This window comes from Vipera berus (assembly GCF_964194415.1).
Source record: "Vipera berus genome assembly, chromosome: 2".
Lineage (NCBI taxonomy): Eukaryota > Metazoa > Chordata > Lepidosauria > Squamata > Viperidae > Vipera > Vipera berus.
Window position 1 is genome coordinate 33837115 of NC_138203.1, and position 16528 is coordinate 33853642.

General features: G+C 37.6%; 1 protein-coding gene across 4 annotated transcripts in view; it reads left to right on the top strand.

Annotated features, from left to right (window-relative positions):
• GFM2 (GTP dependent ribosome recycling factor mitochondrial 2) overlaps positions 1-16528 on the top strand; it is a 27485-nt gene continuing 10957 nt past the window's right edge. Inside the window, exons 1-9 of one of the 4 annotated variants that reach the window (XM_081318733.1) lie at positions 1-301; positions 864-951; positions 2799-2844; positions 6768-6865; positions 8439-8564; positions 10232-10320; positions 12810-12898; positions 14007-14067; positions 15163-15348. In XM_081318733.1, the coding sequence (XP_081174859.1) occupies positions 257-301; positions 864-951; positions 2799-2844; positions 6768-6865; positions 8439-8564; positions 10232-10320; positions 12810-12898; positions 14007-14067; positions 15163-15348 (828 nt within the window). In that variant the 5' untranslated portion in view covers positions 1-256. Of the gene's footprint in view, positions 302-863; positions 969-2798; positions 2845-6767; positions 6866-8438; positions 8565-10231; positions 10321-12809; positions 12899-14006; positions 14068-15162; positions 15349-16528 lie in introns of those variants that run through there. The other 3 variants (XM_081318735.1, XM_081318734.1, XM_081318736.1) reach the window with 3 other exon arrangements.

Sequence of the window (16528 nt, forward strand, 5' to 3'; positions counted from 1 at the left end):
CTGATGCCTTCCACGTGGGGAGTAAACCGAAAGCTTCCGGACAAACCCACTCGGGTTTGCCTTTGGCTCTCGGAGCGTCCAAGGAGTGGAGGACGTTTGCTTCTCAGAGGGTATCTTGTTAACGATCAATGGTAGTGGCGTTATCGTATGGGTTTGATTTGATGCTTCGATTTCCGTAGCATTAAGTGCTTTCTGCTAAAACCTGTCGTGCCTTTTCGGGTAGCAGCGATTTACACGATTAGGCTGGTCGGTGAACATGCTACGCCACACGAGACAAATGATCGTGCCCTCACTCCAAGGGGTAAGTTTACACGGCGTGATTTTTGAGTATGCGTGTGAAAATGAAAAAAAAAAGATTGGAACAATATTAGCAATTCATACTGCATGGATAAAATAAGGGTTCATGATACTGGGGTATTTTTTTATTTTTATTTATTTTAATTCCATTTATATCCTGCCCTTCTCCGAAGACTCAGGGCGGCTTACAAGCTTAGCAGTAGCCTTCATTCTATGTATATGCCTGCTTATTAGGGCTTTCACACACACACCCCCAAGCGGCATTATTACAAAGTCAGCTTATTTGCCCTCAACAATCTGGGTCCTCATTTTACCTACCTGGGAAGGATGGAAGGCTGAGTCAACCTTGAGCCTGGTGGGATGCGAACCTGCACTAATTGCAGGCAGCTGGTGTTACTTAAGGAGGCATTAGCCCACTGCTCCACCATGTGCATTAATGTGTCTCAAAAGACCCACCATATAATCTGGAATAAATTAGCATTTTCTTTAGTGCAATATGCTGTTAACACGTTAAAAAAGAGATTTCAAAGTAATGACTATTTTGATGGGTATTTTTTTCTTCAAAGTGTAGACTTTGCAGAAAAGCAAGAATTATTACTATAAAATGCTTCAAAGGCTTTTTGAATCTTCAAAGAAATTACAGTCATCCAGCAGGTAATTTCTTGAAAAAGGTAATTCTAAATCTGTATTGCTTTTGATTCTCTAATACACTGCTATAAAGATAAAGAAATAGAAGTACCAGTTTGAATATTGCCTTCATTTCAGTATTGCATGGTTAGAGCTTTCTGTTACAGTGAAATTATGCAACCAAAAGAAGATAAAAAGTTCCTAATTAGTTCCTAATTTTTCAGGTTAATTCCTGATTATTCTGTGAAATACTTTTAAAAATATTTAACATGATCCTGTAAAAAATGCTTTTTTATCCAGAATGCATGCTGCACAATATATTTACACATGCATTGTTGATAGGGAATAAATCCTCTGTGAGCCCCAATCATGTATGAATTTGTAGTATAAATAGCTAAGTGGATTATCAAATCTACAGGTGAAACTCAAAAAATTAGAATATCGTGCAAAAGTTCATTTATTTCAGGAATGCAACTTAAAAGGGGAAACTAATATATGAGATAGAGCAAGATAGTTCAAGCCGTGATTTGTCATAATTGTGATGATTATGGCGTACAGCCATAATCCACAATTTCAGAAAATTAGAATATTACATGCAATCAATAAAACAAGGAGTGTACATAGAACAATATCGGACCTCTGAAAAGTATAAGCATGCATATGTACTCAGTACTTGGTTTGGGCCCCTTTTGCAGCAATTACTGCCTCAATGCGGCATGGCATGGAAGCTATCAGCCTGTGGCACTGCTGAGGTGTTATGGAAGACCAGGATGCTTCAATAGCAGCCTTCAGCTCTTCTGCATTGTTCGGTCTCATGTCTCTCATCTTTCTCTTGGCAATGCCCCATAGATTCTCTATGGGGTTCAGGTCAGGCGAGTTTGCCGGCCAATCAAGCACAGTAATCCCACGGTCATTGCTGGCAAATGAAGTCAGCATCCCCATAAAGCTCGTCTGCGGAAGGAAGCATGAAGTGCTCCAAAATCTCCTGGTAGACAGCTGCGTTGACCCTGGACTTAATGAAGCACAGTGGACCAACACCAGCAGATGACATGGCTCCCCAAATCAACACAGACTGGAAACTTCACACTGGACACTTTTGAATGGCCTTTTCCTAACAATCTTCTCCAGGCTGCGGTCATCCCTGCTGCTTGTGCACCTTTTTCTTCCACACTTTTCCCTTCCACATAACTTTCTATTAATGTGCTTTGATACAGCACTTTGGGAACATCCAACTTCTTTTGCAATTACCTTTTGAGGCTTTCCCTCCTTATAGAGGGTGTCAATGATGGTTTTCTGCACAACTGTCAGGTCAGCAGTCTTCCCCATGATTGTGATTCCTACTGAACCAGACAGACCATTTAAAGCCTCAGGAACCCTTTGCAGGTGTTATGGCTTAATTAGCTGATTAGAGTGGGACAGTTTGAGCCTAGAATATTGCACCTTTTCACAATATTCTAATTTTCTGAGATTGTGGATTTGGGGTTTTCATGAGCTGTACACCATAATCATCACAATTATGACAAATCACGGCTTGAACTATCTTGCTTTGCATGTAATGAGTCTATCTAATATATTAGTTTCCCCTTTTAAGTTGCATTCCTGAAATAAATGAACTTTTGCACGATATTCTAATTTTTTGAGTTTCACCTGTAATTGCTGGTAATCTTTCGTGATAATTTGAAGTTAGACATTCCTTTCCATATTGCAGATTAAATTGTTAGCATTTTTGAAATAGGCGGTGTTGTTTATTTTTTGAAATGGAAAAAGAGGACCTTCCTCCAATAGCAGAGTATCTCTGGTTGGAGCCTGCATTATGTTTTCTATTCATTAAGATAATTACGAATGTAAATTTCAACAATTTTTCTATTTCACAGGTGAAGTAAAATCTTTACGTTCTGTTTTATCTCCACCAATATCTAAGTAAGTAATAAGCCTTTTTTCTTAGCAAGACTTCCTTGGTTATAAGACTGGAAAATTCATTTGGCAACAAATGTTTAAGTTACATTAGAATTTTTTTGTTTTTATGTGAAATGCAAAATGATTCACGATCTAAGCCAACAATTTTTTGAAAGAAAAATTTGGCAGAATTTGTCTTCCACCAGACGCCTGGTGTTTTATTTAATTAACAATTAATTAAGGTTCCTCACCATTTCCTGCTTCTTTGCAAGGTCTTCCATGGTCTTATAGAAAGTATCATTCATACCTTTTAAACCATAGTGGGCACTAACAAAATTATTTTAAATGTTTTAATTCATTCTTCTATTTTTAATCCAAATGTTCTCTACAGTCATTCATCAGAGTTTATATATATAAAGTCTTTCACTTTGGTTTTAATATTGACATTAAATAGACAATTTAACTTTCAAGATCTTGGATTGGAGTTAAGTTGTTTATCAAGAAATAAACCTTGCATATTGGTTTTAATCTTACTGATTTTTTTTAAAATATAAACTTTGCATTTTAAAGGAAGGGAGAGAGGAAGCTTTCATCAAGAATATTTCTTTTTTCCATATATTTTATTGATTTTTTAAACATAAATCACTTAATAGTTGGTAAACAGTGTGTTTGCTGGGTTTACATTTGTAAAGAATAATCATTAACAGTTGGTTTCTATAATCCATAATCCATATAGTACATTTAGTTGATTTCCCCTTTTCCACAAAATATCTTCTTTGCAAACCTTGAAATAATACAGTTCTTATTATTTTGATAAATAAAAGTTACATATATGATTTTTCCCCCAGTATAATGATCACGTCAATATAATATTTCTTTTCTATCTAATCATTTTGGTTGCCTCATCTTATATCCTGTTACAGTCCTTATTTAGATTTGTTTCCCCCATAAAGTTCGAAGTATTCTTGCTGGTTAAAATTTTCTCAACAGTTAATTACATTTGAAGATTTAAATTCATTTTTCCCATATAAACCATCTCAACACTTTTACATTTCTTTAAAGAATAGGTAAAAACAGTAAAGAAAAGGAAAAGAGAGCAAGAGTAAAGACACATAAAAAGTAAAATACTACTTAAAATATATATTCCTCCTAAGCTAATATATATTCATTCCCAAAATTTCTTACTCATTTTAACCATGATTAAAAATATATTTAATCTTTAAATATTCCATTTAATGTGACTAGTCATCTAATCCTTTAACTCTTATTCAAAACATTTTTTTCTTTTTTATATATTATAATTTCCCTAAATTCAGACACATTTAATTATCTAAACATTTCCTTCATCTAGGCCATTTCAGCAGTATTATATTACTTATATCAAGAAATAAAATAAGGGGAAAAAGCATACAGTATTATTTAAGGAATTCATCTCTCTTAGAATGACATATGTATTGAGAATCTTTTCTATTTCTTTAACCATATTCAAACAAATGTTTCTTTTTTTAAATATTCTCTTTGGTAGATCCCATCATCTATTTTTTTAATTTTCACTTTGATTTTTTCCTTTGACCAGTATTTTTCTTGATCAATGTGTTTTGCTGAATAAAAAAGTTTTTCCATATATTCATAACTGTTGCTGTAGGTATAAGAAGTAAATTGAATAATTTATGTGAGGCTTTTGCCTTTCCGTGTTTCTTGAAAATGTTTTTCTCCTTCTTTGCTTCTCTTATCACTTCCTTTTTCTCTGATGTTTTCAACATCTCCACATTCCATTTTATCCAATCTGTTTTTTTGTCCTCAGATTTATTTTGTAGTCTTAAGGGATGAGTTGTTTTTTCCATTGCTTGTAAATTTTTCCCCACTAGGATTAAATCATGTTTTCTTACTTTGTTAAGTTCCATCTTTGAATTTTAATTTTATTTTCAGTTTTATGTCCACTTAATTGTTTTGTCTGCTCCTTCTCTGTTGTTGTTTCCTGGAAGTTTTTTCTGTTGTAAAGTTAACAGAGATTGATTTGTGTTTTCAGTTATTTTGGATTTCTTTGTGATTTGAACTCAGTGTTATTTGAATTAATTGCAGTATATATCTCCTCCTGAGAGGTATTTATGTTTTCTTGGTGTGTTCTGTCTACGTGTCTCTGATCCATGATGCCCAAAAGTTGGAGTTTTCCTTCTTATATACAAAAAGCTTTAGCGTCCCAGTTAAATAGATATTTGTAGTCCAAAGAGTTCAAAAAAGATTTTTTTTCTAAAGTTTAGAGTCTCGGTTAAATAGATATTTGTAATCCAAAGTGTTCAAAAAAGATTTTTTTTCTAAATAATTCTCTTTGTCTTGCAGCCCAGATTGTTGTCTTTTTTTGTCATAGCTGTTCTTTATTATTAAAGCTTTGAAGGTCACAAACACAGATTAGCTTTTCCCAGGTTTTGGCAAGTTCTCTATGGAAATCATAACTGTCATAATCTTCATTCACCACTAGGTGTCAGCATCTATTTAGTTTTCAATATGAACAATGGTCTTTAAAATGAATCTTAACCATTCAACAATCTTAAACTTCTCCAAAGTTAAATTTTAGCTTTCAAGTTTATAAATTTATTTCACTACCATATATTTTGATCCTCCATAGAAATGTTAATTCTCCGCTTCCCTTAGTATAAGGAGGGGGCGGAAGTCCCGCTCCTTCACTTTCAGAGGTATTTTGCTTCTTCCATGTATCATAAATTATTTCCATCGTTCACTTATACATCTATTATTTATTTGTTAATTAAATTTCTATGCTGTCCAAATCACTGGTACAGCAATTCTGGGTGGCTTACAATATAATAAAAGATTAGAAAATTAGAAAAATTGAATGTTGTTAGCTGCGAAGTCGTGTCTAACCCATCGCGACCCCCATAGACAACGTTGCTCCAGGCCTTCCTGTCCTCTACCATCTTCTGGAGTCCATTTAAGCTCACGCCTACTGCTTCAGTGACTCCATCCAGCCACCTCATTCTCTGTTGTCCCGTTCTTCTATTGCCCTCAATGTTTCCCAGCATTAGGCTCTTCTCCAGTGAGTCCTTCCTTCTCATTAGGTGGTCAAAGTATTTGAGTTTCAACTTTAAGATCTGGCCTTCTAAAGAGCAGTCAGGGTTGATCTCCTCTAGGACTGTCTGGTTTGATCACCTTGCAGTCCAAGGGACTCACAGGACTCTTCTCCAGCACCATAGTTCAAAGGCCTCAATTCTTTGGTGCTCAGCCTTTCTTATGGTCCAACTTTCACTGCCATACATTGCAACTGGGAAGACCATAGTCTTGACTATACGCACTTTGGTTGACAGGGTGATGTCTCTGCTTTTTAGTGTGCTGTCTAGATTTGCCATTGCTTTCCTCCCCAGGAGCAAGCGTCTTAATTTCTTGGCTACAGTCCCCATCTGCAGTGATCTTGGGAGCCCAGGAAAATAAAAAAATGAATAGAAAAGATTAAATAGACAAGATAAAAACCATGATGATGGGTGGCCTGGGAAGGGCAGTTCTTTTCTATCCAGTCAGTCACCCCCGACATAGCAGGCCTCTGTTGAAGCCCCCAGGCCTGTGTTGGGGCCCCAGGCCAACTGGAAAAGTCAGTTATTTAGGTTGTTCCAGAAGGCTAGGAGTGTAGTGGTGGACCTTGCCTCTGGGAGGAGAATATTCCGGGGTGGGGGGAACAGAAAAGGCTTTTCTATTGGATCCCAGCCAAAAATTTTACATAGTTTGTGACATAACATTTCAACATGATATACTATAACTAAAATGGGTTTAATTGTTATTTTATTTATTTTATTTCTCTGTAAGAATTACGAATAATGAGATGCACTTGGATTGTGATGAAAACAGTTGCTTTCTTTGTACATTGTGTGCAAAATTGTAATAATTTTACATTTAATAATGATAACTTGATGCTAAATGAAAAAACTTTTTTTCTTCAGGATCCGCAACATAGGTATAATGGCCCACATAGATGCAGGAAAAACAACAACTACAGAGAGAATGTTGTATTATTCTGGTTACACAAGAAACCTTGGAGGTTAGTGGTGTGAGAGAGAAGAAAAAAATTAAGTGCAGTAATTATTTTTCGTATCAGTTAAAATTATTTTATTTTCTTCACGTTTAAACTTTAAGTCATTGGCATCCTTCAGTCTCGAGAGACTATTTATTTATTTATTTAATTGATTTTATATACCGCCCTATTCCTGAAGGACTCAGGGCGGTTTACAGGGCGAATTAAAACAATACAAATAAATACAATTAAAATAGAATTAAATTAAAACTAGCCCTATGGTATCGTGCTCTGGGAAGGGGTCCTAAAGTAGCACCTGGTGTGGCTAAAAAGGCCAATTTGAGAGTGGCAGTCCCTTCCTCACTGAGGGCAGATACAATCTGTCCCCTGTCCGGCCCCCAGATTCTGCTGGTTCCGGGACTGCCTCTTTGCCTCAGCCTGCCGCACAAGTGTCTCTTCGAATTGGAGAAGGCCATACTGTGTCTTTAGCCTCCAAGCTGAACGATTAGAGATCAAGGTTTCCCAGCTGTTGATGTCCATTCCCAAGGCCTTTAGATCCCTCTTGCAGATATCCTTATATCGCAGCTCTGGTCTCCTTCTGGGGCGCTTTCCCTGCACTAGTTCTTCATACAGGAGATCTTTCGGAATCCGACCATCAGCCATTCTCACGACATGCCCAAGCCAGCATAGATGTCGCTGTTTCAATAGTGTATACATGCTAGAAATTCCAGCACATTCCAGGACTGCGCTATTTGGAACTTTGTCATGCCAGGCGATGCGAAGAATACGTCGGAGACAGCGCATATGAAAGGTGTTCAACTTTCTCACTGCAGTACAAGAGTGTGCTCAAGACGCATGCTCTATAGACCTGGATCTTTGTATGTTCAAAATCCTGTATCTCAGATAAACTAGGTATAACTGCAGAAAAATTATTGCCATCTTTGCTATCCCTTTCAAGAGTTCGGTTGGCCAGCTCCCCTTCCTACAAACTTAGAGATGAAGTTTTCTTTAAAGTGTGGAGTCAGCTATCAACACCCAAGACAAGGTGCTATCTCTGTGAACTTGCAAAGCTCCCTTCATAGGCTCTGAAATCTATGAGACAGAGAAAGCTCGAATGAAAACTTTCTTGCAGATTTGCTAAGACCAGTATCTGACCTGAGCAAATTGCATTATGCTTTAGCATGACCTGTGACAATTAAAATTTAATCTGCTTTTCTGTTTCTTTTCTCTGTCTTCTTCCCCTCGGGGTTGCATTTTTTTTAGCTTGCAGTCTTCATGCTTTTAAAACATGGGATGTTGACAAACATTGCAGCTGTATTGATTTTTCTCTTTTCATCCCCCCAGCTCCCCCTAATCCCTCAGCAATTAAAAATGAGTTTTCAGTATTTATTTATCCTCGGGCAACTGATCACACTACATTTCTTGCACTAGTCTAAGAGATAGGTAGTGGTGAAGCTGATGCCATTGTTTTGTAAATCAAAACCATATAGGTTTCCAATCCAGCTAAGTAATCAGTTGGATCATCAGGTGTTTATAACATTTATTATATTACCAAGAGCTCAAGTTATTTGATTAAAAATGTGCTCTTTCTATTAAACAGATGTTGATGATGGTGATACAGTAACAGATTTCATGGCACAGGAACGGGAACGTGGCATTACCATTCAATCTGCTGCTGTCACGTTTGACTGGAAAGGCCATCGAATCAACCTGATAGATACACCAGGTACCACGTCTTAATGCTAAGAGCATGGCAAGCCTTAAGAAAATAATGGCAAAGTGATTTCACTTTTTCAGTTATTTTATTGAGGATTATATTATGGAAGTAAAATTTATGCAGCTACAAAAAGAGATATATTAAAAAAGTAAAAGATGCTGAAAAGGAAAAAAAATGCTCCCCCCCCCAAACAAAAAACAATGCTGTGAGAAGAGTAATGCTGAGAAGAGGGTTTTTTTTTTCAGTTTGGACTCCAAACCTTCCTGTGCACACAGCTCCATTTCGGTAGTACATCAGACCTGCAGCTGAATGCGGCTGCAAACTTTGCAGTCTACTTGATGGGCAAGGATTTGAATGGAACTCGAAACAAGCCTTTTTAGTTTCAAGAAAAGGTGGCATCCCACCCCATTGCTTCCCAAAGCTGCCCTTATTTTCAGAGCAAGATTCCTTCAAACCTTAAGCAATGTGGCTTTGAAAAAACCTTGCATGGCAGCGGGGGCTTCCCATTTGACACCCCTCCGCCACTAGCTTTGCATCCGGTGCAGCACTGCCCGTTGCTGCCTCCCCTCTGATAACTCACTTGCTCGCCCATCTTCCTGGTTCTCCATCCAGTGCCCGCAGCAAGTTATCCCTGCAGCAAATTATCCCTGAGATTTCCTGCAAAAAAAATGACGGCAGCAAGGACTCAGCGGTGGTGAGAAGGCTGCCCCCTGCTGGTTGCATCAAGCCAGGGGCATCAAGTCCTCCTATTCTGACCAGCTGATGCTAATAAAGTTCAGTAGTTCAAAAGCCTCCTGTCTCCATGAGTCAAATGTTTCTTTTAAAGTAGCCATCCGGTGCCCTCTAATGTCTAATATTCCAAAGTCTTTTTATCAGTATAAGCAGGTTTATTTCATGAGAGAGAATACCATCAATAAATATCAGAATCTTAAATCAAGTCCATATGAGTCCTTAATCTACTTAAAACTTTCCAAAGGCAACAATAGTCATCTATTTGATATATATTCCAAAAAATACAAATCATTATAAAACTTTTTTTTAAAGAATCAAAGGTCATTCACCTAAGTGAGTTCAATAAAACTTGCCAGTCTGAAATTCTCAACCTTTAAAGAAAGCCAAAGAGAAAAATAATAAAGTCCAAAATGATTAAGAGATTAGCCAGGCAAACGTAGTGTCCATATGGGCAACATTAGTGGCTATAAGAACGATGGAATCCCATATCTCCCAGTTGACAGCTGACCGCAAAAACAAAGTTCCTGCTTTTCACAAAAAAAAGCAGCTGTAGGAAGCACAAATGGGTGATTTGACAATTTGTTTTTGCCTTCAGAGAGATTTTAGCCACCCGATTCCTGTAGTTGGGCTCTTTCTCAGCCGCCATGCGTTTCTCTTTTTTAGAGGAATGTCAGTTTGGTATTGGCCTCACTGGAAGTGTCATGCCAAAGTGATTCCAGATGACAATGAACAGTATAGCTGATTCTTCAGGAAGAGATCAGTCAGCTCAGCACACTATTTTTCTTGGCTTAGCCACCTCCAGAGGCTATGTACATCCTTAAAAACATGCTTTTTAAAAAACAACACCTTTTTATTAAAGAGTTTTAAAGTACTAAAAGATAATACTAAGAAACAAAATACTACAAAACAAAACACTTTACCTTTCCATGTGGACTAAACTTTAGGTCATGTGGACTTTACTGTGGAGGTGGAACGTTCCTTGCGAGTGTTGGATGGGGCAGTGGCTGTTTTTGATGCTTCAGCTGGTGTGGAGGTAAAAATTACTCTTTGGTGGCTTTGCTTCATGTCTTGGATGTGGTTAAGGACAAGAACGTAAGGCAAGAGAAAGCAAGAACTTAAGACTTCCTTCCACTAGCTAATGGCTTCCTTCACTTGCATCTTTGCAAAATATAGGCTGGAGGGAAAAATGATGTGGCCAAAATCTGTCTTGCCTAAAACAACCATATCACGCTGAAGATACAACATAAAGTTATTAAGCATGTAAACAATAAACAATGTATATTCGTGCAAAGCATTGGCACGTAGCTTAGCAGCCCTGCGTAAAAGCAGACCTTATATACCTTTTGTTTATTACATTTCAAGACAAGACAAAGAAAAAGGTAAACGCAATGTAAACTACAGCATAATGAATTGTTTTTGATGAACCCATCTGGACTGCCTTATTATTTATACCTTCTTAGGTCAGCATGGCAGCTATACTTTCTCTCGACATAGGGTCAGTGAATATAAACAATTTGATATACTGGATTCTGGTTCCTACCTGATTCCTCCCCCTGTGATCCTAAATGTCATACACAAAAATACAGGGAATAATACATCCGAATGGCTGAATATGTGCTGTGGGCAGAACCTGTGTCCAAAAATTCACACTGAATAACAAAAAGGAAATATAGTTCAAGGGTTGGAAGAAGCACAGCATGTAATTGGTGGAGGATGGTGAAATCGACAGCTTTGATTATTTTATTAAAGATAAGACTGACCAATTTTTTTCTGCCTGGAAGCTACTTTTGTACTTTTTGAGAAAAACTGAAAGAACTGAAATCTTGATTTGAGATCTTGATAATTAGAATTATAATAATAATGTAAACTATTCTTAACTTTAAACTAAGAGTTAGATGTATTTTTATATCTACTGGAGAAAGTCTGAGGCCATTCTGTTTTTCTTTACTTTGACTTTTAATGTAACTCTTATCTTGCTTTCAGTTTGACTTTTCTTTCTTTTTAGTTCCTTCTTTTTTGCTTGTTTACTTTTTATTCATATTTTTTGAAATTTAATAAAAATACGTTAAAAAACAAGGAAGAGGTACAGTGTGACCAGACCTGTTGAATTTCAAGCATCCTAAGCATTCCCATTCTACAGAGAGATTCAGCTTTCACAGGGACAAACTCGTGTTACTTTTAACTTTTTTTCTCTCCAGTTCAAAACAGGTGTTCAGCCTGGGTTTTTCTTTTCTTTTTATGGGGGAGGTGATGCACATGTATACAAGCACAAAGGTCATGCAGCTGAGAGTTAGGTGAAACAACTTACACATCACCCATTTCCCTCTACAAGTACTTACAAACCTTTCCCCTGTACAGAACAGTATCTTTTAGGAACTCTTATGAGGCATAATCAGCCAGTTCCAATTTTTGCAGACCGTTGTGCTGCAAATCCTACAGAATGGACTATTTATACCCAGATCTAAGAGGGCATTATCTATGTGGCAGCAGAAGAAATGTTTTCCTGGATTTAATCACAGCCTTTTAACCCCAGTAATAGCTACCAATAAGACACCTCTTGGAATTTGCCAGCAGGACATAACCTATCTTTGTGTCTTTCCACAGTAATTGGAAAGTATACATCTCTTGAGTGTTGTATTTAGATAAGCAATGCTACTGATAAGACATGGCTTTTTAAAAAAGTGATCAAAAATTTCTGTTCTTTAGCACTACCAAGGCCATGATTTATTACAATTAATCTTTGCTGATTTAATTTCTAATATGACATAAAATATTCCCTCTTTTCATCTCATTTATCCTTAGGTTTTGTATTGTATTGCCCGCTTCCTCTCTCAAATTTTTCAACCTTTTCTCAAAGTTGGGATTCTTTAACCCTGCAGTTATTCATTTTTAATTCTTTGCATCTACTTGTCTCCTGCAGTCTGCATACACTTCCTACTTTCCTTATGTTAGTCTCTAGGTCTGTGGTGGCGAACCTATGGCACGCGTGCCACAGGTGGCACGCAGAGCCCTCTCCGTGGGCACGCGTGCTGTTGCCCCAGTCCTGGGCCTTCAGTTGGGTTTTATAAAACCTTTTCGCTTTAGGCCTCCACCGCTGTGTGCAAAAAAAAAAAGGTTCAATCAATCATTTCCAACTTCTCGCGGGAAAAAAAAGATCTCACAAAGTTGGAATTGATTGATTGAACTTTTTAGTCCCACCCAGTCTGCCGTTACCACCACAGCCACGCCCACCCAATGGGCCATGCCCACCCAATTGACCACACCCACCCAATGGGCCACACCCACCCGGCACCCGACAATACATAAGTGGGTTTTGGGTTGCAGTTTGGGCACTCGGTCTCTAATAGGTTCGCCATCACTGCCCTAGGTTTTCCAGTAAATTCCATCTTATTGCCAATTTCATGAGTAGAAGCACAGAATTTTTTTCTTTGTATATCATGGAAATAAATATTTGAATGTTTGTAAGGGACAGAAAACTGCCACTGAACAGAAGTGATTAATGCTGTATATATTTTTGCTTAGGCACAGTCTCTGACAGTCTGGAGACAAGCAGACAAACATCATATACCTAGAATTTGCTTTTTAAACAAGATGGACAAACATGGAGCAAGGTACTAAAAATAACTATTATTTTTCAGGGCAGAGAAGCAAAGGACTGTAACAGTGTGGAATGATAGGCTATTACGGAATCTTATAGCTTAATAACTAATCAATCTTATAATCAATAACTAAAGAGCCATGGTAGTACAGTGGTTAGAATGTAGTATTTCAGGGTAACTTTGCCCACAGGCTAGAGTTCGATCTTGACAGGTTCAAGGTTGACTCAGCCTTCCATTGTTCCAACGTTGGTAAAATGAGGAGCCAAATGGTTGCGGCAGTATGCCAATATTGTAAACCACTCAGAGAGTGCACTAAAGCACTATGGAGCAGTATATAAGTTTAAGTGATATTGCTACTTAGAGTTACAATTTTGTAACTCTGTACACTATATACTTTATAGACATACATACATACACAAACACATACTTGTATATATACACATAACCAACAAATATGTCATCGAGGTCCCACCAAAGAAGCTTACTAATGAAAGCCTACTCAATTACTTTTTGTTTGGACAAATTATCTTCTGTAGGGTTATCATCTGTATACATTCCGATAGACTTAACTGTTGAAACTGTTGAAACCATTAGCATGGTTTTCATTAAACATAATATTTCATACTATAAAGGTTCATTTGTTTCTTATAGTTAATTTTAAAAAATGACAGTTCAATGGATAGAGTTAACTGGTGAATGAATTATTTCAAATCTTGTGTAAATGTCTATGTTAATCATCCAGGTCATGGTTGTCCCAAATAAAAATAAGAAACTATTATTTGGACATAATGCTTGCACAAGATTTTCCCCAAAGGTGCTTTTTCCAAAAGACAATTGTTTTTTCTTGTTTTTTCCTGTTGAAAATATTTCGCTTCTGAACTGTAGAAGCTTCTTTAATGAGCAGCGAAATATTTTCAAAGGGAAAAACAGCAAATTCCAATTTTTCCAGTTTTTTTGGAAAAAGCACCTTTGGGGAAAATCTTGTGTAAACATTATAGCCAAATAACCATTTCTTATTTTTATTTTTGTAGCTGTTGTATCACCTTGGAATTTGGAGAAGAGAGTTACTGGTTAAAGAAATGTAATTGTTCTCTCTAAAACAGTAATCTTTTGTCTTTAGTTTCATCCATTCAGTTGAGAGTATCGAGCAAAAGTTGAAAGTGAAGCCTTTACTTCTACAGGTAATTTTAGGAAGAGATTAATATTTATAAATTATATATAGGTAGCCCTAGTTTAGCAACTGCCTTGTTTAATGACTGTTTGCAGTTACACAGTGATGGAAAAGTAACTTCACAACATCCTTATGTTTATGACCTTTGGAGGTTGATAAAGCAAAGGAAAGCTGAATAAAATCATAAGTACAGTCATGGTTTCATTTAGAGACCATTTCACTTAAGTGAGTTGCCAATCCCAATTGTAATGCTAAATGAGGTTTACTTATTACTACTTTATAGTTTGCATTATGGCTGGATTATAAAATTTGCGGCATAATACTCAATTATACATCTCAACATTATGCTAAACTAAGTGATGCCATAAATATACTATCCAAATGTCTAGAGATTCTCTGGGTCTGCATGGGGAGGGCAGACTCAGGTTCTGCCAAGATTGAGTGTCTGTGGAGTTTGGGGCCCCTTAGATGTGGGAATTCTATGTGACATTTGGATGGGGTTGTACTTCTCCATTTAGAATTGATATGCGCTGTCGGTGTTGTCTTGGATTGACAGCTCCTGCTCAAAGAATAGATAGTATCAGTGGCCAACAGGCTTTTGCATAACTCCATCAGTTGTGTCTGCCCACCTCGATTGACAGGCACTTCAGACAATCAAGTTCTAGTCACCCCAGAGTTCTGTTATTGCTATGCTGTTTACATGGGACCTACTCAGAAGCTACAGTTGGTTCAGAATGTAGTGGCATGATTGTGTGGACATGCCTCTGTATTTGAGGGACCATTTGTCTTCCATAGTTTCTGCCCGTCTGAAGATCAGGCAATTGAGGTGTTTTGGGTCGCTTCAGTTGAACCATGCCATCCTTAGGCTCAGGAAGCATGCTTTCCCTGTTGCTGTGCCTGCCTTTGGGAATGGTGTTTCTGCAGAGAACCACGTACCTCTTTAAAAATGTAATTGATGGAGTATGTGGAGGCCTAATAGTATTTTTTAATGGGATATGGTTGTTTCTTGAGTTCAGATTCTTAATAAATAATATTTGATGTTACTTTGCTGCTACTGTGCTTTACCTCACTGACACTGGCAGTTTTTAATATGTTTTTTGTACAGTTGCCGATTGGAGAGGCAAAGTCTTTTAGAGGAATAATTGATGTGGTGAACAAGGACCAAGTGATGTGGAATGCTGTGACTGGATTGGATGATGGAAAGACTTTTCAGCAGAAAGCCTTGGCAGAAGCTGGCGATCTTAACTTATTAAGAAATGCCAATGATGCAAGACATACCTTAATAGAACAAGTAAAGTTCTAAAGTAAATACGTAAAAAATACATGAAAATTTAATTTAAAAGTATTGGACACCCTTCAAATGTGTGGACTTTAGCTCCCAGAATTCTCAACAAAAGCCTTCTTGATTAGAGAATTTGGGAAATCAGTGCACACACACTTGGAGAATAAATAAATCGGGGAAAAGCTGATCTGGAAATAATGAAACACTAGCCAGAGAGGATGGGCTGCGTTTAATTGAGCTTGCTGTACAGTGTCAGATGTACAGCTACTTGAGAAAATAAATTTGGGTAGTTAGTGATTAGAAGCGGCACATTGAGAACAATATATATTTGCTATAATCAAATAATGAAAATAGTGCTGTGTTCTCATTTGTGATTAGAGAGTTCTGGGGTGTGTATTGTTAAAATCTTAATTGCTCCTATGATGGTGGCAAGCATTTGCAATACCCTTAATGCAAATTATCATTTAATTAGCTTAAGTTGCTCTGAGTGGCATAAAATATATCATCCTTTTCAGCCTCATTCAACTACTTAATGATTGAACAGATTTCAATCCCAATTCCTCTAGTCCTAGTCTTGTAGCTAGTCTTAATTCTTGTACCATATTGACTCTCCAGCATTATTTTAATATAAATTGATTGTTGTGAGTTGCCCAACAACACTGACAGTTGCTTATAATATAATAGACAATAATATACATGTTTCATTCATTATTATCCAGTGTAAACATTACATGCTAATTTAGTAGCCCTTGATATGATTGTAGTGTGCCTGCCCTTTATGGTTGCAAGTTGTGATGCTGGTTAAGCGAGGCAGCCATGTAATTGCCTTACTTAACAATCCCCATCTCTGCTCTGCCAAATGTGGTCATGAAGGGGAGCATGGGGTGCCTCAGGAGTTGGGAGGCCCTGAGAGGCCTAGTGCAGACTTGGGCCTTCTGCCCTGGGCCTCCCAAGCCTTCTCTGCCTCCAGAAACTTCTCACCCCTCAGGGTCCCTGAAGATGTTGGACTTTCTTTCCTACTCTATTGGGTCCTCGCAGGCCTTGGGCCTCATTTCCCACCCCACTGGCTCTCCAGAGGACTTGGGGCTGTTTCCTACCCCCCTGGGCTCTACATCCTCCTGTTCATCCCCTTATCACCACTCACTCACCTTCTGCAGACGTTTTAGAAGCTCTGGAGATTGCGTTGGGG